This window comes from Salmo trutta, chromosome 14, assembly GCF_901001165.1.
Source record: "Salmo trutta chromosome 14, fSalTru1.1, whole genome shotgun sequence".
Classification (NCBI taxonomy): Eukaryota; Metazoa; Chordata; class Actinopteri; order Salmoniformes; family Salmonidae; genus Salmo; species Salmo trutta.
The window spans coordinates 12,897,293-12,913,101 of NC_042970.1; the positions used below are offsets into that span (position 1 = coordinate 12,897,293).

General features: G+C 42.4%; 1 protein-coding gene across 3 annotated transcripts; it reads right to left on the reverse strand.

The window, feature by feature from the left end:
• Positions 1–422: 422 nt before the first annotated feature.
• LOC115207425 (potassium voltage-gated channel subfamily A member 2-like) lies at positions 423–8,598 on the reverse strand. 3 transcript variants are annotated; one of them, XM_029774493.1, is made up of 3 exons: positions 8,523–8,598; positions 7,440–7,909; positions 423–6,596 (listed from the first exon to the last, which is right to left on the reverse strand). In XM_029774493.1, exon 3 carries the CDS (start codon positions 6,455–6,457, stop codon positions 4,973–4,975), a length of 1,485 nt encoding a protein of 494 aa, XP_029630353.1. In that variant the 5' UTR covers positions 6,458–6,596; positions 7,440–7,909; positions 8,523–8,598; the 3' UTR covers positions 423–4,972. The 3 variants fall into 3 exon arrangements, with proteins under 3 accessions (XP_029630353.1, XP_029630354.1, XP_029630352.1); XM_029774494.1 differs by lacking the exon at positions 8,523–8,598 and having other exon boundaries at positions 7,450–8,008; XM_029774492.1 differs by lacking the exon at positions 8,523–8,598 and having other exon boundaries at positions 7,440–8,008.
• Positions 8,599–15,809: the final 7,211 nt, after the last annotated feature.

Here is a 15,809-nt window from a genome sequence, read left to right on the forward strand (position 1 = left end):
TCCTGAGTGGCCTAGATATAGTTTTGACTTAGATCGGCTTGAAAATCTATGGCAAGACTTAAAAATGGCTGTCTGGCAATGATCAACAACCAACTTGAAAGAGCTTGAACAATTTAAAAAATGACAATGTGCAAATATTGTACAATCCAGGTGTACAAAGCTCTTAGAGACTTACCCAGAAATATTCACAGCTGTAATTGGTGCCAAAGTTGATTTTAACATGTATTGACTCAGGGGTGTGAATACTTATGTATATTATATATTTCTGTATTTTATTATCAATAAATGTGCAACATTTCTAAAAACCTCTTTTCACTTTGTCATTATGGGGTATTGTGTGTAGATGGGTGATGAAATGTATATTTTTTTGTACAGGGGAAAAAGGCCTCTCACACAGTAAAAACACACAAAACACAGTTTGGTTGAATTATTATTTTCTTCGTTATTTATATGACTTTGTTATCATGGTTATGGTCATTTTGAAGGATTATATGCATTTTAGTTTGACATGTTTTTCTTGTCCACAGATTGTCTTTTTGCTCCTGTAGTGTGCTGATCACACTCATTTAAATCCAGACTTCGCTTAGCATTATAGTACATTGTCCATATTTTGGGGGCTCCATAATACATTGTTGTTATGTACAGCATTTTCCACACATTTCTTTTCATAGAAAAAAAATCTGGTCCATTGTACCAAAGTTGATAGTTGCAGTCAGGGCAGGCCACCATGTGTGGGAGTGTTGAAGGTGAAGGTGCTATACTGTACCAGACATACTGTAGCTGTGTTTCTACGGTGTCATTCACTTTCAGACCACAGAAACACACTCTCTTGTTCTGACATACACATGCATAAACAGTCGATTGAATAGCTACTACTTGTGTAGCTACTTGAATGTTTACTTTGTTGGTGATGTAAACCATACAGTGCAGTACAAAGCTTTCACTGTGACCCAAATTCAATAAATTACAGATAAAATGAAAATCAAACTGCTTTTTCACTCAGAAAGTTTATGCTGTATTTTCAGGACAGGTCAGGTGTTGCTTTACACTCATATTCAATGACAATGTTGGTGAGAGGAACAGCTTGCGGGATGTATTCACTTTCAACCCAGTTACTTACGACCTCCAATTCAGCATTTTTTTATAACACACAGCGCAGTTTTCCTTTACTTTTATTGATTGGTGCTTTGCTGTAAAAGGGGAGGGGCACTCATCATCGCTTACAATACTCAGATTAAAATTCAAACCAACCCAGAATCTGCAGAGAAACAAAAACACAATTCTGAAACTACTCTACATTTCTGTATTTCTGTGTTTTTCCATATTCATGGTTTGTTTGAACCTTGTGTTTATATTTCCAATCTACAGTTCATCTCTGCATAGACTTTTGAGAGCATTTTCTGTTGGGTGTCCTTCTGACTGTGCTTTAGCTGGTGAAACCCTCGGTACACTTTGAGTGTAATGGTCTAGTGATGCTTACTATAAAGCAAAAGATAGATTTTCGATTTTTGCGACACTCCATTTTGGGAATATATAAACATTTCACATAGTAAATGTGCACATTGATAAAAATGGGTATACTCCATAGATGGTTGTGCTTAGAGCATCTAGTAAACAAACTGTTGATACTCAACTACAATGTTTCTATTTTGATATGTTGCTAAATTTGAGTGTGTGTTGAATCAGAATGTGCCCAATTCAAACAAAATAGGTAAGCATGCTATCTCATGATGTGTTTTGGGAAGATCTGTCCATTGTAAAAAGCAAATAGAAAAATTATTTAAAAAAATACAAAGCATTTGCATGCATAGACTATGACTTGTTTTGGTCATACTGTGAGCAGTTTTGTCTTACGATGCACACATGCATGAATGGCTGTCACTTTAATGCAGCTGTACAACCAAGCTAAGATCTTGACATTCAGAGGTGGGCTCTACACACACACTTACACACACTTACACACGCACGCACGCACGCACGCACGCACACACACACACACACACACACACACACACACACACACACACATACACACACACCACATAATGGTGTACCTATCCACATCATGCACTGTTCATGTATATGATATGTGTTTTGGACAGCGTGGTGCATTGGTATTAGATGACAAGTGTTACTGCTAGAATAAGGGGAACATAATAACATCATGTTATAGTAATGCAAGTGGAAGCATCAACAAGCAGGGTTCCAGACCCAGATTATTTTTCAATTCAAGTTCCTTTCCAACACATTTCATCTCTCCAAAATAAGTAGCGATTGCAGTTGCACAAGGTACTGCCAATTGAAGACACAAGAGAGGAAAGGAACATGGTGAGGACAGAGGGAGGGACCGGGAGCTAAGAACCTCACCTCTGTCCATCTAGCGGGAATGATCACTGCGGCAATGGTGGCAGACATTTAGGCCTAAAACGTAAATGAGAAGACAGACCAGACACATTAGAGTCAAAGCTAACATCCTTGTGGCTATGCCAACAAATATTGACCAAAAGGTAAATTAGACGCAATCCATTTCACCATTTTGTTAGCGCTGGCTAAACATCCTCAGCTTTGCTAGTACTCTCCTGTGTCCTGAAGTTCACTATGAAAAGATGTAGAAAGACAGGAGACTCAGCAATGTCATGAGAGACCTAGAACTCTGTAGTTCAGAGTTGCTACGCGGCTACATACTTCAGCCGTTGGCAATATAAACCATCTCTCCTTCGAGTATGATAATATTTAGATAATGCTCATATTTTCTTATTGAGGGATGCAACTACCATAGATATATTACTGTACCTCCACTTCTCCTGTGAACTCGCTAGTGTATTAGGCATGCATGTCTTTGGCACACTGTCCAACAGACAGTCCCTGAAATGGGGCTACGCCATCAGTGCTGAAAATAAACAAGTGTCATTGTTCATATCATAAAACAAACATAGCAACGATCTGCATATCATCAAGGATTATCGGATTAACGCTATCATCTCCATCATGGTCATCCTCATCTCTAAATCGTCAGCTGAATGTAAATTCTCCTTCTTATACGTCCCAGATTGCTTTGTTATCACAGATTAAAGTATGTAAGTAGATATTGAGATAAATATAGGTATCTTATTAAATAGTTTTCATAGGCATCTTTGATCTTCAATTCATGCTTCTAGGAATGTATTGAGGTCATGCAACACTAGGAAAGCAGCATTCAGTAAGCCTACTTGTTTTAAAGGCAGTTTAGGGAGGAAACATACTTTTATACATGTCCCTTTAGTCATCCCAATGGTTCATCATGAAGACACAATGGACCCAGTTGAACAAGGCAGCCGTGAGTCGAGTCTGTCTGTAACTGAGATTAACGCTGCAACTACACTGTATGGGTGCTGTAATTAATTAACTAATGCATTTTACCTCAAATTACAGCACAGCTGCAATGTCGGTGGTATGTAAACACCTCTCTATGTTTTCAGCTCAGCGGTGTGGCAACAAGACTATGACAATGAACTCTACATGGAATGTTACATTTAGGTCAAATGTCAGGAATACAATATCCTCCAAGCTATAGGGCTGGTTTGGGGCATGGTATCCTTTCAGACACCATTGTAACCTACATATGTTAGATAATAACCTCTCGACATCCCTTCATATGTATGATAGAAGGTTATAGAGGGCAAGACAATAAACAGTGTCTTTGGAGCAATGCTAGTTGTGAGTGAGAATACTCATTCAGATAAGAACTCCATGCAACAATCAACTGGCTACAGTTACTACCTACAGTACCTATCTAGCTACAGTAACGGTTACAGTCACAACTACTTACCTATCTATATGAGTTAAGTGGTAAATAAGTACAAATGAAAGAGGAAGAGACATTCACTTTGTCCTCAGAGCTGCAGTAAGACAGGTTCAGGTGAGTGGAGGAGGGAAGCTTGCATTGCCATGTACAGTAAACACGTAAACGATGTAAGACTAGAGCAGTGAAAAGTCAAGGCCTTTTGTCAGTCATTCATCAGATACTGATGTTCCTGAAGAAAAGATGTGAAACCATCAGAAGCTTATGGAGCTGATGGATGTCCTACATCCCTTAAATATTGTGAATTACAACTACAGTACCACACTCCTCGTGTGTCTCAGGCTCAGGCCATGACAGGCCTCAGCCACTGGGCAAAAACGGGTTGAATCAACGTTGTTTCCACATCACTTCAACCCAAATATTCAATGTAATGACGTCTTCAATGTAATGGAATTTCATATTTTTTTCACCCAAATTTGAACCTAAATCCAATGACATGATGACATGTTTTGTTGATTTCATGTTGAATTCACGTTAGCTGACAACCAAATGTAAATCAAAAATAGACTTTGAACTGATGTCTGTGCCCAGTGGGCAGCAACGGAGCATGCCCGCCTTATGTTCACACGTTCTGTAATCTCCAAGTAGTTCACCACAGGACGGGTTTGTTTAGTTTGCTCCAGGAATCAGCATTTTGTAGCACGCAAACAGGAAGCAAAGTGTACCTTTGACGATGGAGGGAGACCAGGGTAGCGGCAGGCACAGGGGGGCTGAAGCAGGATTGGTGGTGGGGTTATTCTGGAAGCGATAAATCACCTTTTTTAGCTACATTTCTCCTCTTTTTTGTACTACCGTTGTGAGCAGGTAATTTTACTATTGGAATAGTCACACTGACAAAGCCAACTCCATGCAGACATCAACACGCAGAATTTTGATTATAAGATTTGAAGTCTGACAGAAGGTCAGTTTGAGGGCAAGGTGTGAGGCGCTAACAGTGGGAGTTAGCAGTGGGAGTTAGGGGAGGAGGGAGCACATAGTTTCTGGTGTTTTTCATCATAAAGAAATGATCAGTACAGTTATACGTCCTGAATCTATTGCCTTGAGATTCCAGCAGCACATGTGAAATGGGAGGCTACACACCTGCCCCATCCTTTGACCTCTCAACCTCACTGAGAGGACAATGCCAGCTGGCTACACATCTGTGAGCATTTTGGTGATGTTGACATAGTTTGTGTTGGCCAGCGTGGTGCAGTTGGCTTGAGTCTTGAGGTTCTCTTCTGGGAGGTCCTCAATACTGTTGTTCACCCCTTCCTGGATCTCCATGTAGTCTGATTTACTGATGGTGGAGCCGCTCCGGCTCTTCTTCAGCTCTTCATTAGAGTCCTCTTTGGCGACTGGGCCTAGGCACTGAGCCTGCTCCTCGCCCTCCGTCTCACGGTGGTAGAAGTAGTTGAAGTTGGAAACGATGACAGGCACGGGCAAGGCAATTGTCAGCACACCTGCAATGGCGCAGAGGGAGCCAACAATCTTGCCACCAATGGTGGTTGGGACCATGTCGCCATAACCTACTGTCGTCATGGAGACAACAGCCCACCAGAAGGCGTCAGGGATGCTTTCAAACTGTGACTCGGGTTCATCAGCTTCCGCAAAGTAGACGGCACTGGAGAACAGTATGACTCCAATAAAGAGGAAGAAGATCAGCAGACCCAGCTCCCTCATACTAGCCTTCAGGGTCTGGCCCAGGATCTGGAGTCCCTTTGAGTGTCTTGACAGCTTGAAGATTCGGAAGACTCGCACTAGACGGATGACCCTGAGAATAGCCAGGGACATGGCTTGCTGACCGGCCTGGCCATCCTCTGGTTTCTCAGCCAGCTCTGTGGCCAGCGTGATGAAGTAGGGGATAATGGCAACAACGTCAATGATGTTCATGACGTTACCAAAGAAGCCTGATTTGCTGGGGCAGGCAAAGAGGCGCACCAGGAACTCAAATGAGAACCAGATGATGCAGAGCGTCTCCAGGATGAAGAATGGGTCAGTGAAGTAGGTGGACGTGAAGTAGATTGTGGTGTTGGTGTTGGTGTCAAAGACACTGTGCGGTTCGTCGTCGTCGTTGCGGAAGATGGGCAGGGTTTCCAGACAGAAGCTTACGATAGAGATGAGGATGACCATGACGGAGATGATAGCGATAATCCTAGCGGGTCCTGAGCTCTCTGGGTACTCAAACAGCAGCCACACTTGTCTCTGAAACTCATTGTCAGGAAGCGGCCTCTCTTCCTCCTTGACGAAACCCTCATCCTCTCTGAACAGCTCAATGGCTTCATCCCCCAACTCATAGAAACGTATCTCCTCTGAGAAAATATCAAGGGTCACATTGGCCGGCCGCCGTAGCCTCCCTCCTGACTGGTAAAAGTAGAGAATGGCATCAAAGCTGGTTCGGCTGCGGTCGAAGAAGTACTCGTTCCTCAGTGGGTCGAAGTACCGCATCCTCTTTTTGGGGTCCCCTAGCAGAGTATCGGGGAACTGGGAGAGGGTTTTGAGCTGTGTCTCAAAACGCAGTCCAGAGATGTTGATGACCACTCTCTCGCAGCACTCATGGTCAGCGTCAGGGTCATACTCAGCCGGGTTCCCCGGGTGCGCTGCCGCCTCATCAGAGGGGTCACCAGTGGCTACAGTCATTCTGCGGGGGGAACAGGACGCCTGCACTTTTCAGTGGGGCTGGGCCCTGCAGCCTGGAAACTGTAGGGAGGGGGATGGAGAAGAGGGAGGGGGTTCAATGCCGTAAAGACCGGTTGGCTCACCTCATGGATGGATCTGTCTGGAAGGGACAGAGACCAGAGAGAATTTAAATAATATAACATAAGCAATTAATTTGATAGCATTTGAGTTATTCTGTTTGTCTGTCCTCTCAAGCCATATATTATACTGTAACGGAACAATGGCATAAAAGTTACGAAAATGTACTTCTGTAGGCTACAACCAAAGTATTCAGCTTTCTAAAACATACATGAACTACTATAAATGTGGAGAAACTTAGTGTATGCCCAGAGCTCAAAGATCCAACTAGTTTTCTACTAGCATAGCTACAGTTTATGAATTGGAGCATGAGCTCCTTATAATCTGCTGCAATGGATAATATCCATTCACCTTCTGCAGTGAAATAATGCATGAACGTACCTTTGCAATATAGGAACCAAATCTATACAGATTGCCCCTTCTCTAGCTTATAATATAAAACCAATAACTGAATAGTGAAAAAAGTATGCACTCTTTTTTTCTGTTCCAAGAAGCCCTCGATGTCACTTTTTCATCATTCACTTTAAGGTAGTTTTGTTGGAGCATTTTAGACTGGTCTCAAATGGTGACTGTCTCTGAAATATTCAAAAACACCCATAAATTATTAACCGGCAGTAGGAAAAACGTTTCAAGAGAAGAATCTTCTGTCTCTGCCCTCTACACCATCTCTTGCATCTTCCATAAAATAGGCATAGTTTTGTTAAGCACTATTCAGTTGATAAATACTCAGAAGCGAATAATAATACGGGCTATTTTGTTCAATGGTCATTTACTGTCTCCCCTTTACTGCATAGGTCTAGTATACTTTTCTGAATGAAAGTCGTGTAGGTTATAGCAGACGTTTTCAACACCATAGGCTACATACCAGCATTCACCTTGTTGAAAACGGGGTGTTAGTTGCTGTTCCCATTGGTCACTTGGTATCAGGGAATAAATAGCCAGTGGCCAAAAATCCCTCTGGTGCTAATCCCTCCGGTGATTTAGATCCTGAGAAGAAGAAACGAATCTATTTCCTATTCGGGACCGTTAATACGATCATCATGTTGTCTGCAGCATCACCACTCGCGCGCACCGGCGTTGGAGAGGTACAGAATGCGGGTGTGTCCTCGCCTCCCCCTCCCAGTCTTCGTTCCTCGCTCAGGTTGTCGTAGGATGGCGATTGACACAAAAAGGTGGGGATAGGGTTCCGACCTGGAGGAATGGTACTTCTGGTTATAGCCAAAGGTGCTAAGATCGGCAGAATTCTATGCATCCAGTGTCCTTAGCCGCTATGACGTTGCCCGCATCAGACAGCCGCAAAGGTAACTGTCCTCATACGGTGCTCAGTGGCAACATCTGCAAAAATAAAAACAAGCAGGGGAGGTGGCGGGGAGGCGTATTACAACGTGTGATATTACAAAAAAAAAAGTAAATTAGTAGGCCCACAAGATGCAGACGAACACAGAGATGGGTAGTGAGTTAGACTAACGGGTTAACATTGTGCTGATGGATAACGTTTTAGTTACCAGGCAGGAACAAATAATATGCTGCAATCATGACTCGTCACAATAACCCCAGTCAACTACATGTGTCGTATTAAAAAGTAATCGTGACAAATAAATTAAAAGTCATGCGTGGGCTAATTGACAAATGCTCAGTTAAAAAAATTACATTATTTTCTCCATAATTTATTGTATATAGAATACAACAGTTTGTAAAATGCAGAATGCTCATGCAAGGGGATATGTCTGTGGTTGTCTGCAGTTTAATGAATAGCGAGCAGCCTCCTTATACATTGTAAAGAGAACAGAATCTCCCGACATTGACTTGAAATGACAAGCATGAAGAATCACCCTGGACTGAGAGACAGATTATGCAATTCCTCAGTGATGCAGATCCCGAATCATTGGCATCTGCATCACTTTCTCTGTTGTCTGCTTAGTTGGGGGTTAAGGCATGCTTTAATTACCCTAGGTCTCAGTCCTTCTAATGATCAGTACAGCCATTACCCCGGTGTAGCCGTATCTACAAAGCTTAGTCAAACCTGCAGTCGGGCACTGCTATGCATACAAAGAGACAGGGGATGGAGAATGGGCGAGAAAACGCGCTCTCTCCACCCGCGCTGTGTAACCTACCACTACTCACCTTATCTGCAGCGCAGGATATTTAAAGGGAACGCATCGTTTTATTTAACTAGGCAAGTCAGTTAAGAACAAATTCTTATTTACAATGACGGCCTACCGGGGAACAGTGGGTTAACTGCCTTGTTCAGGGGCAGAACGACAGATTTTTACCTTATCAGCTCGGGGATTTGATCCAGCAACCTTTCAGTTACTGGCGCAAGGCTCTAACCACTAGGCTACCTGCCGCCCAGTCTTGGCCTTTATTAATAGCTAATAATTGTATATTCATGTGAAATGTAAGCTATCATTCACTATACACAACCCAGTTAACAGTGTTAACTACGTAACTATGTAAATGTGTAACTTACAACTTGAATTATGCAGTAACACTGTGGGCTGCTATTTTGTTATCTGACATATGCCTGGTGTCATAATGTCATGCATAACTTCAAAGTGCTTCGGTTATTAAAGTGATCTCCAGAAATGATTATGTCATATGAAACTGTGACACTTTCCAAACGAGGGAGATAACTAGGGAAGTGGTTTCATAATTGTTGGATGATTTCTAAATGCCAATGGCACAGCAACTTAGAGTTTTGTTCGGTTCTGCATCCTCATATTGTCATCAATAGGGACATCCACAATATATTTCTTACATTTTAAAAGACATACAGTTTTACTATTCTAAGGAAAGACTGCTACTGTACATGTAATATGAGCTACATCATATCGATTCAATTAAATAATCAAAAAACAAAAAACATTCTCATCTGGGGTGATTCTCCAGTCATCAGAAGGCAGTTAACATGTATGGCCACAGCTTAAACAGGCAGAAAACAACACAGACACCCCTCCTCTCACCAGTCACAACACTGCATCACTCACAGACCCAGCCACTGTGAAGGACTCCCACTAACAGGACACTATACTTTGACTCACTGTGCAAGGATTTAATCAGGGACTTCTAGATACCTTTAATAGGATTTCTTATGAAATTATGAGTTACATGGCAGATGTTTGGCAATGGTTTTGTCACTCTACATGTCTTTAGTTTTCCTTTAGAGAGAGTGCAGAGAGTTTGTCTTTAATGTACTCTGAGAGTCCAGAGTTTGTCTTTAGTTGTCTTTGAGAGAGTGCAGAGAGTTTGTCTTTTGTTTTCTTGAGAAGGTGCAGAGAGTTTGTCTTTGGTTTGTTCAATTTCACAGCCTGGTAAACTCTCTGACTCTGGTACTGCCCCATTTGGATGATGACTCATAGAAAGTTATAATCTGCTTTCTTTCACCATTCGCAGCTCACAAATACACTTTACATGATGTCAAGTGAAAAGTGAATGAAAACTGCCTACATGACTTGATACATTGTAAACTACTGTAGGTGGTATAAGTCGTTTGTAGGTGGTATTGAGCATTATTATTCTATGACTTTGAGAGTTCGTTCAGTCAAGAGCGATACCAAAATACAATAGAATTATGTTTTTTCATATTTTACAAAACAATGAATGATGTAGTCAGGGGGAGGGGGATCAATAGTGAATGCCATTCTGGCCAAAAGGAGCAATGAGAGAAAGTGCAAGGAGAGCAGCAATGACCTGAACGACCTGCTGTGTCAAAGGTTGGGAGGGGAATCCCCTGCAAGAGGAGGAGGTGGAGGGATAGGCGAAGGAGCAAGCTAGTGATTTGTGTGAGACTTGGCTTCATCAAGGTTACTACTGGCAGCAGCCCCTATAGAAGGAGGGGGATTGTCAAGGCTGCTCCTGCAGCCCTGTACCGTCTGCCACACATGCGCACACCTTTCCCACTGTCCCTTAATGGCTTTCCCAGGTTCCCCCTAACAGCACAGACATTATTTATGAGCTAGGGGCCCGTTACAAAGCCTGTTAATGCAGTCTTATGAAGCTCAGTTCACGTTGCATTAGCTGTCTACCCACTGGGCACACACTGGTTGAATCAACATTGTTTCCACGTAATTTCAATGAAATTACTTTCAACCAACATGGACTAGACATTGAATTGACTTCTGTGCCCAGTGGGTACTTAAATTAAATGTGAAGGCCCTAGTGCTCTAAGTCAGGGGTGTCAAACATATGGGCCGAGGGGGTCCAATCTGGCCCGCGGTGGTTTGAGTAAAAAATAAAACAATAATAATAATTATATATGCATTTCTTTTTACAATATTTTGTTTTGGGGTGGGGACGATCTCAATATACTTTAAAATGACAAAACTAAATTGAAACTGTGTAGAAATAGTAATGCACCTACATCCATATAGTTTCTATCAGGAATCAAGGTAAGACCCAGATGCAGACTGTCGAAGTAACAATGTTTATTGTAGAGACAGGGGCAGGCAAAGACAGGTCAAGGCAGGCAGGGGTCGAAAAATCCAGGGTAGGGAAAAGGCACAGGATGGCAGGCAGGCTCAGGGTCACGGACAAGCAGGGTTCAATAATCCAGAGGTGGAGCAAAGGTACAGGACGGCAGGCAGGCTCAGGGTCATGCAGAGGGGTCAGGCGGGCGGGTACAGGGTCAGGACAGGCAAAGGTCAAAACTGGGAGGACTAGCAAAGAGAGGCTGGGAAACGATAGGAGCTGACAGGAAAAACGCTGGTAAGTTTGAATTAACAAGACAAACTGGCAACAAACATACAGAGAACACAGGTATAAATACACAGGGGATAATTGGGAAGATGAGCAGCACCTGGAGGGGGGTGGAGACAAGCACAAGGACAGGTAAAACAGATCAGGGCGTGACAGTTTCTTGTTAAGTTTAGGCATTAACTCAGATTTTTTAAGGCTAGGATTAAGTTTAGGCATTAACACAAAATTCTTAAGGTTAGGCATTAACTCCGAATGGTTAAGATAAGGGTAAAGATTTGGGATAGGCTTAAACAAAAATGCCAAAAACAACTTTCTGTCACTGAAATTGAACATGCAAGCTTTTGAACCAGATGCAGATGCTCACTCCCATCCGACACCCTCCATCCACAATGCCCTAGCAAAACTGAAACCTACTTGAAGGTAACAGTGCTCACGCCATCAGACATGGATGGACGTCAAACACTGAATTGTATCACGGGTGACCTGACTGGTTTCTTGACTGTGTCCAACTCGCAGGGAGCATAATGGGTAGGGGACTATTTTTTTGCTAATTTTGACAGCAAGGAAATATAACACCTTTTCAGTGCAGCCCTCCGGACCACGTTGAAGACCTAATGCAACCCCCGGGCAAAATGAGTTTGGTGTGCGTTTCAATCAGGTGGTGGTGGGGGAGAAGGCTAAGGGCTGATGACAATGAATGGCATCTGAGGGGTATGGATTGTGTGTCACTCCACACCCGTCCACTTCTCCTGATCAGTCAATACCACCAGGCCATATGAAGGAGAGCTGAGAAAAGCTTGATGAGTGGTGAAACTAAAGCTTTGTATCTTATGGGTTCCTTTTCTTAGATAATGTCTGGTAGCTCAACCCATTTTTCAGACCTTTGTTCCATTGACATATAGTGCTGTGGTACGGCAGTACAGTATACGGTGTAGTTAGTGACTTTGGTTTGGTATCAACTCGTGTTTGTGCTTGATGCATCTGTTCCCTGTCATTTACATATAGCTTGTGTTAGCAAAATTAGACTTATTGAATATGCAGTACAAGTTTGTCTCTCTCACCCTGAGTAGCGTTGCAATTCTCTGGAGGGCTGTCTATTTGTGTGGAGGGTAGCAGAGAGCAGGGAGCTGTGTGTTCCAGGCAGAGGACTATTGACACTGCAATGCACCATTGCACGCTTGATAGCCTCTTGTTATAAGACGGCGCCTCATCACTGCCCACTCTGAGGAGCTTAACAGCACACACACGCAATCTATACACGCTTAAACACACTTACACACCACATGCTTACACACACACACACACACACACACACACACACACACACACACACACACACACACACACACACACACACACTTCAGATCACCATTTTGGCCTGTATAAATAATCAACGAACATTACTGTCCATAATTCAAAGTGATAATCACAGTAACTGGTTAATGAAGTACTAAATACATACTTTAAAATCCTTACATTTACACTGATACAAGGACAATGATGATTCAAAGAGAGATTCAAGGACACCTTCATTCAAAGAAATACCAACTTCTATGACATAAATAGCTTCTCAGCCAAGATCAGGTAGAGCATTCAGTAAGGACCCAGTGGAGAGGGGCAGATTATATCTAGATATTATGCACTTCCCTGCATTTGTTAAATGTTGCATGAAAATGTATTTTCTTGCTGCTGGATAAGATTATGTAATTTCATCTTGTGAACAATAACTACGTTAGAGTTACAATACCCTCATTAGAGTTAAAATACCCTCATTAGTGTTACAATACCCTCATTAGAGTTACAATACCCTCAGTAGAGTTACAATACCCTCATTAGAGTTATAACACGCTAATATTATGTTACAATACCCTCATTAGTGTTACAATACCCTCATTAGAGTTACAATACCCTCATTAGAGTTACAATACCCTCATTAGTGTTACAAAAGCCCCATTGGTGTTACAATACCCTCATTAGAGTTACAATACCCTCATTAGAGTTAAAATACCCTCATTAGTGTTACAATACCCTCATTAGAGTTACAATACCCTCATTAGTGTTACAATACCCTCATTAGAGTTATAATACCCTCATTAGAGTTAAAATACCCTCATTAGAGTTACAATACCCTCATTAGAGTTATAACACGCTAATATTATGTTACAATACCCTTATTAGAGATACAATGCCCTCATTAGACGTACACTACCCTCATTGGTGTTACACTACCCTCATTGGTGTTACAATACCCTCATTAGTGTTACAATACCCTCATTAGAGTTACAATACCCTCATTAGTGTTACAATACCCTCATTAGTGTTACAATTCCCTCATTAGAGTTACAATACCCTCATTAGTGTCTGTCCATCTTGTAAATCTTCATTCGTTCTAATGGACTGGGACTGAAATGACCTTCCTGTAGTCGGTATACCCTCAACAGATAAGATCAACATCCTTTTCCTTAGGACAGCTAGCGATTGTGCACCCCAAAGCAGAACGTTTTTTACAATACATTTTCAATGAGACTGAATTCATCTTCCTCCCCTTGGGATATCAGTAATTTCAACACTATTGTGTTGGACAGAGAGAGACTATTACTGGGCAGTATCTTGTGGTCCCATGAGGAGTACAGCTAGGGGACGTGCTATACATACCATACAGGATACTGAAGGAAAACAAGGTAGCCTGAGCCTATGCATACTGCAGAGTGCTACTAGACATGCGGCGCTGGTAATGTAGACATCCTAGGTGAACAGACTCCTCAAAGAGACCCAAGGTTAAGTACTGTAATAGTCAGACATTTTAGAAGTACCCTCTGGTCTGTCCTTGTGTGGTGTCCCTGTGTGGTATGCACCTTTTCAATTCATAGACTGTCCATACTTTCTATACACACTAATATAGAAATATTTATATTCTGGCCTCTGACATTGCTCGTTCGGATATTTCGTAATTTCGAAAAGGAAAATAAAATTGGGGTGGGGGGTGGGGGCTGCATTATGGGTGCATTGTTTTGTGTTGCTAGGTATACTGCAATGTTGGAGCTATAAACACAAACACTCCGCTGCACCTGTGATAATATCTGCAAATATGTGTACGTGACCAATAAACTTTGATTTGGTGTAGGGTGCGAGGACAGGAGGGGGAGATCCAGAGCAAGCCAGTCATACTGCAGCCTGGACCACGTACAGCCACAGCAGTGCGGGCAGCATGAAGAGAGAGAGCACGGAGCAGACGGTGGAGCAGAGCCAGAACACCAGGAGAAAGAAGCACAAGGGCATTCATATCACTGCAGCAGCAGACTCCCTCGTGGCCTGACTAGTTCACCTCAGATACACCACTATAGACCAACACGCTCCCAGTACGGACAGATTGTATTAAAAAGTATGTATTTTATCCAGCAGAAGTTGGAAAGATCAAAGGTTACAGTCCATTCCAATGTGACATTTGACTGAAAGGCCAAATCCAAAACATTAGCATTTCTGACAACCACGCAAACAGTGAAACAAATTAAGACACCAACCAGTATACTAACCTTTTGTTGCAGGGAACCATTATCTATGAGCTCATGTGAGTTTAGTTTGGCTCTGCTGCACTGCATGACTCAGGCCCTTCAGACTGTCTGCTTCCTCCAGTCAGTGAGAAGCAGGGTTGAATCAATGCTACTGATAAGATGTAGGATCTTAATTTGACCTGTATTGTCTCTGCAAAATAATCCTGGATTTGAACATTTAGTCCATACTGTTGCTTGATCGATGGTTAGGTCTATTAGCTGGTCAAAGTGAGGCTCCTTGAAAAGTGGAATATTGTTAATATTTGGTAAGCCTGTGCGTTAGTGCGGGTTTTCAGTGAATTTATGTAAATCACGAAGCTCCTCTGCATTTCCTGCTGTGCAGAAAGAATTCTCAGCAACAAAAGAGTGACCAAATTTAGATCCTACATTTGTACAGGGGATTCCCTGTGTGCCATGAGGGAACTTAAATGTGTGTTGCTGGGGCCTGGGCCAGAAACAACTGGCTATCCCTTACCTCTTACCTCTTAGCCCCTAACCCTTGACCCCTTTTGGATGTGAGTATTTATTCTCTGTGGGGTTGTTTCTGCAGTATTGCAGGTTTTTGTCCCAATTTAGTGCCATCACACCTGATTCACTAAATAACCAATTGATCTTTCACACCTTGAGTAACTGAATCAGGTGTTTCCCACCAGATTAAATTATGACTGTTAAATTATAACGGTTTTAGTAACATGATTATATACTGTACAGCCAGTGTGTTTAATAACACTATTGTTGCTACATCCAAACCTGAAATGCCTCTGCCATTGGACAGTGTTGTGCTTAGTCTTATATTGTTGCTATGGTGACTGCCCCTAGGGTTTCATCAAGCAGAAGTAGGAGGCTCTGTGATCAGTCCTGGAGAGTCTCTCTCTCCTCTCCTCTGGGATATTAGAGGTAAAGTCAAAGCACAGTGACACAGGACTTTGCATGTCCTTCTAGAGGTCGATGCATTCTACAGTGTCCTCTAAAGTACTAAAACATTCAGT